This window comes from Lineus longissimus, chromosome 14, assembly GCF_910592395.1.
Source record: "Lineus longissimus chromosome 14, tnLinLong1.2, whole genome shotgun sequence".
Taxonomy (NCBI): Eukaryota; Metazoa; Nemertea; class Pilidiophora; order Heteronemertea; family Lineidae; genus Lineus; species Lineus longissimus.
The window spans coordinates 1199076-1215608 of NC_088321.1; the positions used below are offsets into that span (position 1 = coordinate 1199076).

At 43.7% G+C, this 16533-nt stretch overlaps 1 protein-coding gene across 5 annotated transcripts in view; it reads left to right on the top strand.

Moving 5' to 3' along the window:
* The window catches only part of LOC135498636 (potassium voltage-gated channel subfamily H member 7-like), a 158347-nt gene that overhangs the window by 108810 nt on the left and 33004 nt on the right, over nt 1-16533 (top strand). The window contains exons 1-2 of one of the 5 annotated variants that reach the window (XM_064789009.1): nt 10317-11637; nt 12032-12099. The exons of the other annotated variants lie outside the window; for them this stretch is intronic. Coding sequence (XP_064645079.1) covers nt 12058-12099 — 42 coding nt within the window. The 5' untranslated portion in view covers nt 10317-11637; nt 12032-12057. Of the gene's footprint in view, nt 1-10316; nt 11638-12031; nt 12100-16533 lie in introns of those variants that run through there. 5 annotated transcript variants of the gene reach the window in all.

Consider the following 16533-nt stretch of genomic DNA (forward strand, 5'->3'; position numbering starts at 1 on the left):
CGCGCGGGTGATTTGTCCAAATATGTCTCCGCAGCCTTAAGGGCAGAAATCTATACGAGGGAGTGACAGTTATAAGCATCGCAGGATAGGGCGTCCCGGGGGTAAACGATTCTATTTTGAGGGTGTAATCTCGGTGGTATTGAAAGCCATGGATCTCTATGGAACCATGCCTTAGTCCGCCACAATACAATAGGAGAGTATATATGCGATAACACCTGAAGTATCGATTGATAAAAGAGTACTTATGCCATGCCGATCTGTGCATCATGCAATTGACAAATCCCGCGGGAAATTCTGCGTGAATAATTCAACATCTCCTGTTCCCCGCTCATGGACAACACAACCGCGGCCTGTGGGAGAACTTCAGCCAACTGAACTCCAGCCGTACATGAGCCGACACTGAATGATAGATTGATAAAAGAGTTATCAACTGATGCCATAAAGGCCAGTGCATTGTGCGACAATTCCTCCGGGACATTCTGTATGAATATTTCACGAATTCGATCCAGTCTCTAGCCGAGCTCTGCGCCGCCATCGCCAACTCTTCAATTATTAAAATTAGCCCGTCGTTAAAATTGCTAATCTCACGATGTGTGTATACACTAGTGGTCAAAAGTGTCAAGCCTCCCTGTACAGCAGGCAAATGTTTGAAAGTATTCTAAAGAGTTGTCTGCACATGACTCCAGTTTAGACGGTGTAGAAGTTTAAAATGTCCTAGGATAAAATGTCCGGGAACAAAGGATTCTATTATGCGCTTCAATCTCTGAGCTATTGACTGTCAGGGTCTCTATAGAACCATATTGCAGAATACAATAGGGCCGGACACTTTTTCCAGGGGGGACACTTTTTACTTTTACACCGGAATAATACAATATGTAGTTACTTTTGTGAGGAGTCTCATAGCCTACTGAAAAAACTTGACCTTAGTCATTGCTCTGAATGACAGTAAGTTTTGGGGGAGCCTCATAGCCTGGCTGTGAACACTGCCGGCTACCAGGCAATCGGGCCCGGTTTCTATCCTGCATGGTAAGACCCTAGGATTGAATTCCTGAATACCCTGGTGGCTATGGTAAAATTCGAGAGGTAAAACAGTGATTTCTCTTCTCTCGTCTCTACGCTACGGCAGGTAATAGACCCCGCCAGCAAGTGAGCAGTATGTGTGCCTTGCGAAGGACTCTGCCTCTGGTCGAAGCCGGAGTCTCGAGCTCAATAAACCCAATTGGCGCCTGACCATAGCGGCACGTAAAAACGCTCATCCCGACTTTGAGGAGGGATACTGCCAGGCCGGAATAACACCTCGGATGGAGTGCAGAGCGAACTCTTTAGAAACAAGAACAAGACCAAGACGAAATACCTTTTTACCTGGTACCTTGTCGATTTATTATTGCAATTGACATAGTTTCTGGTAGAACTTTTTTGTTCCGCGACACCCGATGCCAAATCAATAATCCACTTATCACGTACATTGGCTCTCCAGCGGAATATTTCAATAGGTAATCGATGGCCGACACATTTCGAGTTCACATGAGCATCCATCCTCCTTGCGAGACAGGAACTGATGACATCATTTCCTCCCTGCTTCAATTGGCCGCCATTGCCTACAAATGGCCTCGAGTCGGGCATTTCATTGATGACTTCATGCCCTCCAGTCACGCGAAAGTTTGTGACACGGGCAAATTATCGCATTTGAACATTTTGCTACGTTGTAGAAAGTGTTTTATTTGAAACGATACTCGTGTGTTTTTGTCGTTTTAACCCCAAAATGTGTACCTCAGAATCCTTGACCGCGGTGAAAAAGAGTACAATCACACCAACGGCATTGACGCAACACACCTCGACAAATGTTGCAGAGAATTCGTTTCGCCACGAAAAAACAAACATGAATACTGATAGCCTCTGGGTATGACAATATAACGGTGATATTCTGATACCGTCTGACAGCCAATCGAAATTGTTGACAGCGGAAAGTCTCCGGTATGAATAATCGCCGCTGGTACCAGGGCGAGTCGTGTCGGGGTGGGCCAGACGTTAGGGTTTTTTGTCCACTCGTATGTTGTTGCATTGAAACATATGCCATGGAATCAAGTGTCAGTAAGGGGTTGAAAACATTGTAAAAGGTTCATTTGCACAATGCAATATTGCATGAAGAGAGGGAAAATGCGCCCCCTCCCGTCACCGAAAAGTTGTTTTGTCCCGTGATTTTGGCGGAAAAATCTCAAAAATGTATTTGCCCCTAATGTAGCTTCGGCCTTAACCATCTTACTTCTTGGAAAAACCTTTACATGTGAGTCACAATGCATCGGAATGTACTTGAAATGACCATTTATAGATTATTTGCAACATCGGCCACTGCCCGGCTGGATGAAACCAACCTCGACAATAAACCTCGTCCGCAGACTACAATATTGCAATTGTTCCTCAATGACTTCTACCATCACCGCATGCAGCCATTTTCAAATCTCTCGGATTACCCACTACGCATCGCGGTGCGAGCGATGTAGCAACAAATTGATATTGGCAGCTCACGATGTAATTTGTTGATAAGACTCCAATTTGTTATGGAAGTGGATCGTCGACTTTTCAATGCATAATTTGCGTCTTGAAGCGAGTGACATCAATTTGTTTGACGGAGTGACAAGTAAAGTTTCAGCCGCTACGTAATAAATTTAGAAGGTTCCATTCATGCTGAATATACACAAACGGAACGGCTTCTCTGAGGGTCGTCCGACCCCACGAAACGCCTTCCGTCGGGGTCGGACGGTGTAACAGTAACAAATGCCCCCTGAAAAAGTGTCCGGCCCTATTATATTCTGCAGTATGGTTCTATAGAGACCCTGACCGTCAATAGCTCAGAGATTGAAGCGCATAATAGAATCCTTTGTTTCCCGTCATTCTATCCTAGGACATTTTAAACTTCTACACCCGGCCTAAATAGACGTCAAGCATTACACTGCCTGTGCGAAATTCGCTTCAAGCGATTATGTTAGTGTGTTGTTGAGCCGTATATCGCTCTCCTCCTTAATATTTCACAGAAATCATTTTATCCTCTGCCACGAAAGAGCAACTCACCACTATAGATTATTCATAAAGACCTAAATTGGTTTCGCATTTATCTACTATCCGAGTTAATCCGCAAAAGTGTAGAAGACCAGATGCCATCAGTAAATGTATTAGCTAATTAAGTTATCAATAAACATCACGCAAAAGCTACGCTAGCATACATGTAGGACCTTAATCCCCAGTGTACTACGTGTCAAATAAAAAGTTGCCCACTTTTGATTTTCAATAGTTTCTTTTTATCTTTCTAATAGATGTAGAGCGGGCTTTCACTCATCCTGAGAAAATCAGGGGTTAATGTTCGCTTCTCCGGCCCAGCGATTTTATAAAGAATGAGTTAATCGCATCATCTTCCCACTGAGAGATCCAAAATACCCTGGCGAGTTTTCCAGTCATTTGGAAACGAGAAAGAAACAAAGAATCAAACGTGCGACATGTTTTCATTGACACCCAGTAGCTCTCATCATCTTCCCACTGAGAGAATACCCTGGCGAATTTTCCAGTCATTTGGAAACGAGAAAGAAATAAAGAATCAAACGTGCAACATGTTTTCATTGACACCCAGTAGCTCTGGACTCTAAGGCTGTAATTTCACCGCGCACAAAGAAGCCTCAATGCCTGTCAAAACCGACGACACGCTGACGATTCACCAGTGGCAGATCAGCACTTAAGTCAGACGTTGGTACTCTCGGGTCGCGCGTGAGTGATGTCGGAAAAAGAAATTCTTATGGGATATTCGAAATAATTTGTCGGATTAAAATTTAGAAATCACAGAGGATTGGACTGCAGAAGTGTACTTTTAATTGGCGTGGTTCCGTGACATTATATGTATACTGTAAACCACTGATTTTTTGGCACCTTTTTTTGAATTCGCAAAACTTTCTTTAGAAAATGCAAATTTTCGCAATTTTTATTTTCATTTATTTGGCAAGCTGCAAATTTTGTTCGGTTTTTCAAATCAAAAAATATCTAATCGAATTTCTTTGCGATTTTTAAATTTTTGCGAATCGAAATTGTTATCTCGAAATTCGCGAAAGTTAATCGCCCGCGAAAATTTGCTCGATAACAGTATTCTTGTTTCTCGCGAAAGTAAGAGAGAGTGAGGGTGGTAATTGATTTCTTCTTCTGCGACGAAATTCGCCAGGAAAAGTGAAATATTTCTGGATTGGAGTGAGTTAATTGCAGACTCAACTGGTTACTTTCGAAACGGGATATATATAAGGTTTTAGGTTGGTCATGCTGCTGTTGATAGAAATTCTGTCTATAATCATTGTCAGCAGGAACGAAACATGTACAGTACTTCACGTGTGCAAAATTAGCCAATTAGAACACTGCTTTTATGGTCACGTGCGCAAAGGTCAGCCAATTAGATCTCCTCACTCGATGCGGTGCGCAAATTAAGCCAATGGAGAACCAGTGTGCAAAAGTTTCAAAAGATATTCGACCTGATATTTGGAGATTTGAAGTTCGTATTTCAGCGTACTAGAATTGGGACAATGAAGTCAGTTGTGTGTGGGCTGCAGGAAGCCTAAGTGCATTTCATACGGATTATTCTATTAGATGTACCCGGCAGTAAAGTACACATACAAATGCACACAGGCGGGCTTTTATGGTGGTACAATAACTCTTACTTCGCTTGTCATTTTTGACATGCGGATATGGATCGTTACCCGGTGTACACGGCATAGCGGAACATGCAGAAATAGTGTGGCGAATACTTGGAATTTGTATCTCGTTTGTTTCGACAGTCGAACAGAAAAACGGTGCTACGAAATGGATTATCGTTTCCTCACGGGGATATGACCAATTAGCTTTACCGGCAACAGCCGTAGCTGCCTGTCCGTTTGATGGATACGTCATCAATTCATGTGTTCTTGTTCGGATGCCGCATTGTTTTGGTGCACCTGTAGTGTGCATATGCAAACATTGATGACGTCAGGAAACCTTCCATTTGAAAATATTTGTATTATCCGTGATCCTTCGGCATCATTTGAATGTAGATCATTTCGAGTTTTGCCTTAACCACTACAGTCAGTTTTTCCACTTTGTACCTTGCAGTTTGAAGAATTAAGGCCTAGCCCAAAACACGGTCTATTATCTTTAAACAAAGCCCGCTCGCACCTCGACCTAAATGACTTCAGGCCTAGCCCAAAACACGGTTTATTATCTTTAAACAAAGCCCGCTCGCACCTCGACCTAAATGACTTCAGGCCTAGCCCAATACACGGTCTATTGTCTTTAAACAAAGCCCGCTCGCACCCAGGCCTACATACAATTGTTCTACTGCCTTATCGATAAGTTATCGAGGCAAATCTTAATAACATCGTCCGCCACGAAACTGCTTTTATGGGTGTCGTCAGGCCTCAACCACCAAGGACAAAGAGAATGTAATGACGTACTCCATTTTTGGCTGTGATTGTCTGAGACAGTGCATGGAGCACATGATTAGAGACCATGTGGCACATTAGCTGAATGTTCAAAAACCCGCCAATCACTTCGGGAATGGGGATCACTAGTCTCATTCCTCTAATCATTATTGGCTAAATTAGTGACGAAAATCGACTGCGCACTCACGCGTAACGTTCTCTTCTTTGGATAAACCAACTAATCACGTTTTTTTGCTTAGATTTGGAAATTGGCCAAATTACTTCAAGTCAAGCATCCTGTAATCTCCCCGCTACGGACTGCCACACTCCCTTGCCGACATGACTCGTGCCAGATGCCAAAGACCGCCATGAAGTACACTCTACTAAGATTGTTTCCGTGTCGACTTCTTCGAACATGATCTTGTTTTTTCTCTCCGCATTAGCCAATTACCAGCTGCTTGTAACAAGTGTGTTCGGGGAGTCGACATTCGTTACTACGAGGAGACTCCCCTGAACAAGTTAGAGACTTGTCGTTCTCGTCCAAAGTTTTTAACTCGGGTTGCGAGCGATCGCACTTGTGTTGTGATGGGACTGGTTACAAGCCAAATGGTCGACTATGAGTACAGTCACAATATGTTTCGTTGTTTCTTTGCCCGCTCCTAATTCCCCGGGGTTTCTATCTGTGCATTAGACAAATAACTACTTTGAGCCAGTCGGAGCTATTGGGGAGTCGGAATAGATCTCTGACATCGCATCTGCCGCACGGGTGGCTCTCATCAACAAGTTGAACTTGCTGCTCCGAACTCTATAACTTGTGGTCTAGAGCGATCGCACTTTTCTCTAAGGGACGTGCTGTCAATGCCTCTTTCTACCATCTCGGTTACTCTCTCTCCACATTAGCCAAATTACTTTCTACTTGTAGCCGATCTGTTTGGGGAGTCGAAATAGATATCTGACATCGCATCTGCCGCACGGGTGGCTCTCATCAACAAACTGAACGTGCTGCTCCGAACTCTCACAGGTCGAGAGCGATCGCACCTTCCTTTGAGGGACCAGCTGTCCGTGCCTTTTTCTGACAAGAAGATATCGACGAGGATAGTTGACACATCGGTGGATGACTCTCAGTGGACTTTTAAATTCGTACATATGAACCGCACCAGAAGCGTAAGACCGCCCTGGAGTATTCTTCTCCCCTTCTTTCAACATACCATGTGTTTTTTCTCTGAATTAGCCAAATTACTGACTGCCTGTAACAATTTTTTATTCGGGACTTCAACTCGAAAATACATAAGATTTTTTAACCTGGGTTGCGTGAGGGGTACGTTTCAAAACTCTGCCTAGGGCTATTTTTTCAAGAAAAAAATCTTGCTCAAGTCTTTGATAGCATGCTGGTTTTCTTAAGGTCAATATTTCAATTTTAGTTTTAAGTTAATGATGACATGGTATCATTTCTTTCTTGCTCGCAGCACCGTCTAAATTACCTTAGTTTTCTTAGTGGACCAGTCAAAGACACTAGACTAACTTCTGCCGCGGGATTCCATGAATCAGTGATGGGCTCATGGTAGATACGACCATGGGTTCCATCCATGGATCTATGATGGGAATTCTCCATCATCTATCCGTGGATGGGCTCATGGTAGATACGACCATGGGTTCCATCCATGGATCAAAGATGGGGATTCTTCATCATCTATCCATGGATCGGCCCATGGTAGATACGACCATGGGTTCCATCCATGGATCTATGATGGGAATTCTCCATCATCTATCCATGGATGGGCTCATGGTAGATACGACCATGAGTTCCATCCATAGATCTATGATGGGAATTCTCCATCATCTATCCATGGATGGGCTCATGGTAACTACGACCATGGGTTCCATCCATAGATCTATGATGGGGATTCTCCATCATCTGTTCATAGATCGGCTCATGGTAACTACGACCATGGGTTCCATCCATGGATCTATGATGGGAATTCTCCATCATCTATCCATGGATTGGCTCATGGTAGATACGACCATGGGTTCCATCCATGGATCTATGATGGGAATTCTCCATCCTCTATCCATGGATTGGCTCATGGTAGATACGACCATGGGTTCCATCCATGGATCTATGATGGGAATTCTCCATCCTCTATCCATAGATGGGCACATGGAGAGAACCTTTGAAGATTATCGCCGTCATAGATCCAAACATGGAAACAATTGCCTATGTTTTTAGGCCTACACAGGCAAAGCCAGTTTTGATTTCTCCCTCTCTGATATCCTCGGCTCTCATGATGGCTCCTATCGACCTTCAGTTTTTCTCATGCCGTGATGATGATTAAGAAAATGTGACATTTCATTCCACGGCGCTATTTGTCATGCAGAAAAAATTTCAACGCGGGGCTTTCTTATTTCGCCTTAACGAGCTCTTCTATTTGCCCACCCCCTTTCACCATTTCCCCATCCAATCTGATCGCGGGGTAATTTTCCGCTGATGATCAGCGCGTTGCTCCTTCGCTGATGATGTCGTGAGGGCTCCAACACCTGACGGTTCTCACGCAGTTGTTGTTTTTCTCGTGCTCGAGTGGCCATTCAGAATGATCAGTTTCTGGAGGTCGACATGACGGAGGAGTTGCGGCCTCGATGGTCGTCGCCTGTGGATGTCTTGAACGTGACTGGTCGTATCAGTGGACAGAAGTCTTAAGATCAAGATTTGAAGAATGGACTATCTGATGTTCAACAGGATTTCTCTAGGGCATGGATTATGACATTTGACAGCCGTTCTTCTTCGTGTTCGTTTGGGCCCTTCTTCTTACGTTTGGCTCTCCTCCTTACGTGTGGCCCCTTTTTTCGTTTTGCCCCCTTCCTACGTAAATACCTACATTGTACCTTGTGCTCTTGCTATTAAGCTGGGCCCTTCCTTTCCTGGCCTCCTTCTTAAGTTTTGCCTTCCTCCTTACGTGTGTGTAACCCTCCTTCTTACCTGTGACCACCCTTCATAAGTTTGGCTCGGCCTTTTGACGTTTGGCTCGGCCTTTTGACGTTTGGCCCCCTTCTTACGTCTGGCGCCCTTCTTACGTCTGGCCACCTCGTTATATTTGGCCCCTTCTCATGTCTTCTGCTGATTTGTCATCATGGACAACAATATTGAGTTCAAGACTCTTTATGATAGTCTATTATGCGGCGCACCAATACGACCTCTTCTCCAAAAGCTTGCGTGGCGGTGTCGGAACGTCGCTGACGCTACGACATATACACCAAATCACAAAAATGGCACTGGGCGCAAAAAGGCCTACAGAACGACCAGGAAAGGTTGCAATATTTTGCTTCAAATGGCCCATTCTTATACACGTTGTGTCCACTTCTGGCAAACAAATCATTTCAGATACTTGTGGCTTTGAAGTTTCAGCTGCAATACAAGATATTGCGCAAATGTGGCATTTTCTGTTCAGAATCGCCAAATATCAGAAAGCCATTTTCCCGTGAAGCATACTACAGACAGATTTTTTATGTCTATCAGGTTTCAAATACTTTTGTTCTGCATTTATCATCCTTTTGTCAACGTGATAGTCCTTTGAGAGCAAATCGTGTATCGATAAATGCTACTGACATATTGGATGACATTGCCGTGTTTACAAAACGGAGGAGCCTCAGGTTGTGTAGACAGCATCGAATTGACGGAAAGAACGGAATTTGATGGAACGTGGTAAAATCATGCTTGAAATATCGGCAGAGATTTTCAGATTTATGAAGGATGCCGGATAGGAGGTCATACCGGACTGATACAATGGAAGTAGAGAGTGATTGTTAGAAGGGAGCTCTGACATGTAAACAAATATTGAGGTTTAATAGTGAACTTTTCATCTCATCTTTACCTAGGAGGCATTTTCAACATTTGCGAGGGAAATACTGATGTGAATCTTTCAGTCCGCAACGGCGTCACGAGTGTCGGTTTCGTGCTTGAGGTTCCCAATACACTTCTAAGGTGCTTCGCTCATCTTTCCACTCGTAGGAGCAAATACAGTCGATCACTAGTGCTGCGAATGATGACAATGCAGATGGCGTCATGTTACTCTCGGTCCCAAGTCACATGTGTTATGTTTCTACTAGTAGTCGCATCGAGTATTCGCGAGGGAAACAGCGATGTTCGTGTTTGATTTAATGGTTGTATCGATTTTTCTCTAGCAGTCGTTTCTCGAAGTTCCCGAGCCTTATCGTGTTCCCTTCATCTTTCGACTTGTTTGGTAGAGGCACATACATTTGCTTGGGTAAAAGACGTGTATGCGAATCCTTCAATACCATGGCATGGCAGTACCGACGGTGTCGGTGACTTTACTCAGAGTACCGTTGCAAACAGTTTGAAGTTTGTTCCGGCTTGGGTTCTGGCTTGCCTTAGGCCCATAGATTGTCCAGTGCATCATCCGTCAACGGTAATAGTGCATCCTTCAGCAGGCATGACAATACGAATGGAGTCATTCGCTTAATTTTTTTCTCATTTTTTTTTACTTACTTGCGAAGGGTAGATTTCGTTAACATCAGCACGGGGATATATCCCCCTGACATCAGTGCGTATAGTTGACATTTGACAATTCATCGGCGTGACAATATGGATTCCTCAATGGTCGTGTTTGTTCAATATCATGCATAGTCAACTCTACTGTAAACCACCAATGTTTCGCAGGTGTTTTAGTTTCGCCAATTTCGCCCAAAAGTAAGATAAGCGAAAATTTAAATCGCGAAAATAAAAAAATCGCGAAATAAAAATCGTGAATTTTAATGCATACTCAAATCTACTGTGAACCGCCAATGTTTCGCAGGTGTTTTAGTTTCGCCAATTTCGCGAAAAAGTAAGATTCGCGAAAATTTAAATCGCGAAAATATAAATCGCGAAAATATAAATCGTGATTTTTTTTTCTATTTTTCTTTGGCCCCTAACCCCGCGGTTAATAAAATTAAGGCCTAGCCAAATACGCGGTATATTGTTTTTATGGATAATAATAACATAATGAATGATCAACCCACAAAAATGAAAATCGCAAAAATTTATTTTACTGGAATTGTTTCTATGTTAGAAATTTTAGCGAAACGCTGAAGTAGGCGCGATATATTTCGGATTTACAGTATAACCACGGTGAAAATCAGGTTATCTTTCAGGGACAATGGGTGATATGAATAAGGACTAGCAAATGCTTTTATCTAAAACTCCATGTACATTTACACTAGGCTTTTCTGTACAAAATTGAAGTAAAAGCAGTTGCTAGTCTTTATTCATATCACCCAATGACTCGACAGCGATTGGCCCGTCATGATCGTAAGGGACAAATTTGATTGGCCACGATAGAAAAAACATCCAACTTCGTTACGTAGCAATTGACATGCAAGACTAACTGTCACATTAGAAAACATATCCATTGTATAAATCTGGAGAAGATGTCAACATTAATCATTTCCATCGGTTGCACAGCGCGAAAGCTGGTACAGGTGTGCAAGGGATAGTAGTCCTAGGGCTGATAGTCCGTGTAACAATAGCCCGCATTGCTAAATGTTTTGGTTAGGGTTAGCGGTACAATAGATCATGCTGCTTAATTGGTCAAATACAATGCTACCGGACTATGACTCCAGGGGGACTATATCCGCTGTCACACCGGAATGCTGGTATCTTTGAACAGAAACGCATCGTTGAGACCAAAGGTGGGTCTGTGGAATTGCTTTTTTCCTACGAGCATCATGAAGCTCTCCTGGGTCCCTGTCGGTATCAAAGCTATTGAAGTATCATCAAGTTTACGCGTGTGATTTGACAGAAATGGATTAGGAAGTCCGAAGACGTGTGAATGCAATATAGAATATTTAGGTTACAGTTCCTAGCAATTTAATCTATGGGTTCAGCCCCATTACTCATCAGGATTCACTCGAACATAGGCGATGCCAGTGCAACTGGGGTGACGAAATCTGGCTTGGGAAGGCCTAATGTTCTCGACTAGTATATACCATCATCTGAACCGTGCACCCATCTCATAACTCGTACTGTGTGTACAAGCTAGCAGAGAGCACCTTTGTGCTCCAGTATTTCCAATAGGGAATAACATAGGATAACTCATGCAATATGAATCTACATGTATATGTACAGGAACGTTGACAAGATATTTCTTTGCATGTTCGACAGTACGAAAAACTCTTTAAGTGTTCCTAAAAGGATTATCCAACAATTCGATTAGTGAGCTTGGTAGGTGGAGGAGGTAGATACCGTAGGATAACCGACACGTTTTCGAATGTCTAGGGATATATCGCTAGTAAGATACATTGTTGACATAAATTGTGACTCGCTCTACCAAAACTAGGCGCTTGTCGCATCTGAACTCGACAGGTTGATACGGACTTGTTGTTCATTTCCCTATTGTAGACCTTTTGTGAAATCTATTACAAACTGATTTGGTCACATTTCACAAAAGGTCTACAATAGGGAAATGAACAACAAGTCCGTATCAACCTGTCAAGTTCAGATGCGACAAGCGCCTAGTTTTGGTAGAGCGGGTCACAATTTGTCGTGCCTTCGCGAAACAAACTTCGACACGTCGTGGATTTTAGGATATCGAGAACTTTAGTATCTTGGAATACAGTGACGACCGGCTCATAATCAAGTGCAATGGCGACCGGATACACTCCACTGACAACTAAGAAGGATGATGTAAGTTCATTTTCTGTAGCCTTGCTGTATTTGCGCAGTTTCCACATTGCACTCTTGGTCTTGAGAAGTGTTCAGCCCAATGTTTTGCGGGGCTTCCCCTTTCGCAAAGCAAGGCATCATAAGATACATCAGGGGGAAGTAACGGGATACTGTAGAACCTCTCTATTAAGGACACCCTCGGGACTGACAAATGTTGTCCCTGATAGAGAGGTGTCCTGATTAGAGAGGTCAAACTGAATGGAAGCGACTAATCTGGATGAAATGTTCACGATGTTATTTGATTTTGTCCCGTCGTCTCAATAATATGTCCCAAGAATGAATGAGAATTATCCTGAAACAAAAGATGGCCTATCCAGGGGACCGTCAAAATGACCATCGGACTTGGCTGAAGAATGTTTTTATTTTTGCACTGAGAATCCTCAACTTCAAAATCATTATTTTTTGGTTTTGAGAAGGATAAATAAAAAGCAAATTTCAAAGAAATCCGACAAAAAGTTCGTCCTCCAGAGCCCCAAACGATGTGAACATATTATTTACGAATGGACTATAGTATTTATAAGTTCTTGTTTCTATGGAATTAGAAATAAAAATCGCAGGTCAAACGAGTCCTCTCCACTATTTTCTGCACAATTAATTTTCATATCGTCGAGATTAATCCCCATTACTAATCAGACAGCAGACAGAGAGAGAGCGGAACGAGCTGCAAGGCGAACACAGCCATGTAATCTAAATTTAATTGCTTTATTGATCCGATAAGACCTACAGGAAGATTACACGGCGTTGGTCTGTTTGGATTAATATACTGATCAATATGCGGTCAATTGTGCCTGATCGTAGCTCTTTAATGCATTTGCGTGGGTTGGGCCGATAATTGGCGATTTCTGAAAATCCTTTGGTGTATATACATGAGATTGTTGTTAATTTCCTTAAAGGGGGACTATAAACACAGCTGCGGATATCTTATTTGGACTTGTATTAGCAATAATCCTTTGGCCATCTGCCAAGACTAATCCGTAAAGTTTAGTGACAACCTTTTTTAAATGTCATTCATGTTGGTGCTTCCGCGACAGGTAGCAGCATATTGTTGAGCAAAATTTTCTGAAATCCATAATTTTAACATTTTGGCCCATTTTACTCGAAATCTAGCTAGGTGGTGATGACCTACTTTCTGTTTCTGAATAGCCCAGATCAGGCAGAAAAACCCATGAAAAGCTCAGACCCCAACTAAGCATATGCTTCGACTAGCGCAATTTTCGTACGAGCGAAAACGTGTCAAAAAACGAATGGTGGTGTCGCCTCAATTTCACCATGTCCCGAGTGAAAAACTCATTGATCGCAACTTGGCGAATCTTGCTTAATCGTCCTGCGTTGATGGGTCTGTTAGGGCGGAATCGATCGTCAATCTACGGCATCGATCGGGGATTTCCGACAAAAAAAGTCGATTCCGTTTGAATGGATGAGAGTGATGCATTACGATGTGATTTGCCCTTGCTTAGAGACTCGGAAGAAGGAATTGCTGTTTAACGTCTCATTCATAAAAGACGAAGCGATGCAATGAAAAAGCAAGTGTCCAGGGCCCTTGCAAGCGAGCATGGCAGCGCCGTGAATGGCTACCCGACCACGAGAAAACGACGGAAGCTCCTCTAAGAGTAATTTCAAACCATATTATGCGGCAGAATGAAGAAATCAACAAGGTGCGAACCAAACATGTACCAGCAACCCCTTAGCTTAATTAGCGCGATATTTCACGACAGCCCATCACGACAATCGATCTTCCGCACGACAGACCGCCTGACGGCATCACTCGTGCAGAAAACACAACGAGCATTTCTTGAACCGCGGGGCATCATCCTTTCAAGATGAAGTAATAAGGCGTGATGTTCCGGTTTGGTCGGATTCGTGGCGTCTATGACGATGTAAGCCGCGAGGGTTCCTCGGGGCAATAGAAACCTCGGCGTAAACATCCTTCATTTGGCTCATTCTGTGCCGTCCTTGGGGAGAGGACAGTTGACGTTTTGGCGGAGGATATAGGAGTGCTGCACGAGACCGAGTGGCTCTTTCTAGTCTCACTTCACCCCCACCAATGAAACAATTAGTCGGTAAGGTGAACATTCTCCGGTGTTTCAATTCCCATGTTTTTTGTTTCGTTGTTTAGTCGAAGTCAGAATCGAGGTTGTTCCGTTGGTCCATTTTCAAACCACGCCATTAATTCATAATGTTTCCCCTATGGACAGTGGTACTCTTCGTCCATTCCAGGAAGGGAGACTGCGTAGGCCATGTTATTGGTTATGTAGGGCTGGCAAGTGCTCACATCCGATGTGATCGAGATACAGTACTGGTCTGCATCCACGATGGCAAGTGGAATGAACCACCCTACATAACAGAGTGTCAATTGACTTTTCCTTGATAGGTCTATTTCCGGCCATACCAGACTGAATTTCGTCTGGTTACACCCTCGGCCCAAGTCATTGCGCCTCCGCCAATTCCTGACGCAAGGTTAGCCTCTAGCTATGGAGCGATCGCCCTGGTTCCTTGTCGTCGGATCCTTACCGGCAACCCTTGCTTTTTAAGGCCGCAAATAGGGTATAGAGTACGTAAAGGCCACCATTGTACGATCGAAAATGTTCATTCAAATGGCAAGCTGAATATATAGTAACAACCAACAAGTGTCCTGGTTAAAAACCAATATTCCGTTCTATTATCCTTGGTATTGGGTATTCCTCATTTACTTGCCAATAACACAAAGAAGGGCTCTGACGGAAACCCGATATGGCGACGGGGCAATACCATTGTTATGACGGAAAGTCTGGAAAATGCTGTTCATGGGCAACGTCGATTTTACGGAATCTAGAAACGGAAGATTTCCGGAGGAATGTCAAGATTTTGGTCTGCAGTTCACTAGTAGCGACAATGAAGACTTTTCGTAAGCAAAAAAGCAAAAGTAGAGAAAAATATTTTTTTAATTCCCAGAAAGTTTCGCGTGAGACAAAAATAGGGAGTTTTCGCAAATCCCCGAAACGCCAACGTAAACGCCTATCACATTGTTCGATCTCCCGATGACGAAGTCGAACAATAGGGTAGGCCTTCACGTGGACGTTCCGGGGGATTTGCGAAAACTCCCTAATATAAAGGCGCGAAACCTTTACACTGACAATGTTTTGCAGTATTTCGATAATCAGTCACCATTGGTTAATTTTCTTTTGAACGAGGTTGTAACTCCCTACTCTAATCAACGTCCATTAGATTCAACATCCATTAGATTCAACATCCATTAGATTCAACATCCATTAGATTCAGATAAGGGTGAAATACCCTATTACAAGATCCAATATAGAATACATTATACAATTACCCACCATTAATAAACCATCCATGTCACCATGGTTACTGGTCCGAGGTCAGTCTCATTACCCTGACCAATCAGCGCGTCGTAAATCGTCCGAATTATGATCTGCAGTTTTACGCGGCCGCTCAGTAAACTCGGGCGCTTAGCGCAGTAATAAACAAATGGTTCTATTTTATAGGATGGTTCTCCGTCCGCTGACCATGGTTGATGATGGGGATGGGATCTGGCAGGGGTAAATGGTTATAAAGTTAAGCTTGTTGGGCGATTGTCTGACCCTTTACGCCGGTGTAGAAGTTTGCAATGTCCTCAGAAGAGTAACGGCGCTGGATGATTCACGGGCCCTCGTCATCGCCATCATTTCGAGCATAATATGTAGTCCTCTCTTGGTCATGCTGCCAGTTCGTCCTCTCTTTGTCATGCTGCCAGTTCGTCCTCTCTTTGTCATGCTGCCAGTTCGTCCTCTCTTTGTCATGCTGCCAGTTCGTCCTCTCGTGGTCATGCTGCCAGTTCGTCCTCTCGTGGTCATGCTGCCAGTTCGTCCTCTCTTGATCATGCTGCCAGTTCGTCCTCTCTTTATCATGCTGCCAGTTCGTCCTCTCTTGGTCATGCTGCCAGTTCGTCCTCTCTTTGTCATGCTGCCAGTTCGTCCTCTCTTTATCATGCTGCCAGTTCGTCCTCTCTTGGTCATGCTGCCAGTTCGTCCTCTCTTGGTCATGCTGCCAGTTCGTCCTCTCTTCGTCATGCTGCCAGTTCGTCCTCTCTTGATCATGCTGCCAGTTCGTCCTCTCGTGGTCATGCTGCCAGTTCGTCCTCTCTTTGTCATGCTGCCAGTTCGTCCTCTCTTTATCATGCTGCCAGTTCGTCCTCTCTTTATCATGCTGCCAGTTCGTCCTCTCTTGGTTATGCTGCCAGTTCGTCCTCTCTTTATCATGCTGCCAGTTCGTCCTCTCTTTATCATGCTGCCAGTTCGTCCTCTCTTTATCATGCTGCCAGTTCGTCCTCTCTTGGTCATGCTACCAGTTCGTCCTCTCTTTATCATGCTGCCAGTTCGTCCTCTCTTTATCATGCTGCCAGTTCGTCCTCTCTTT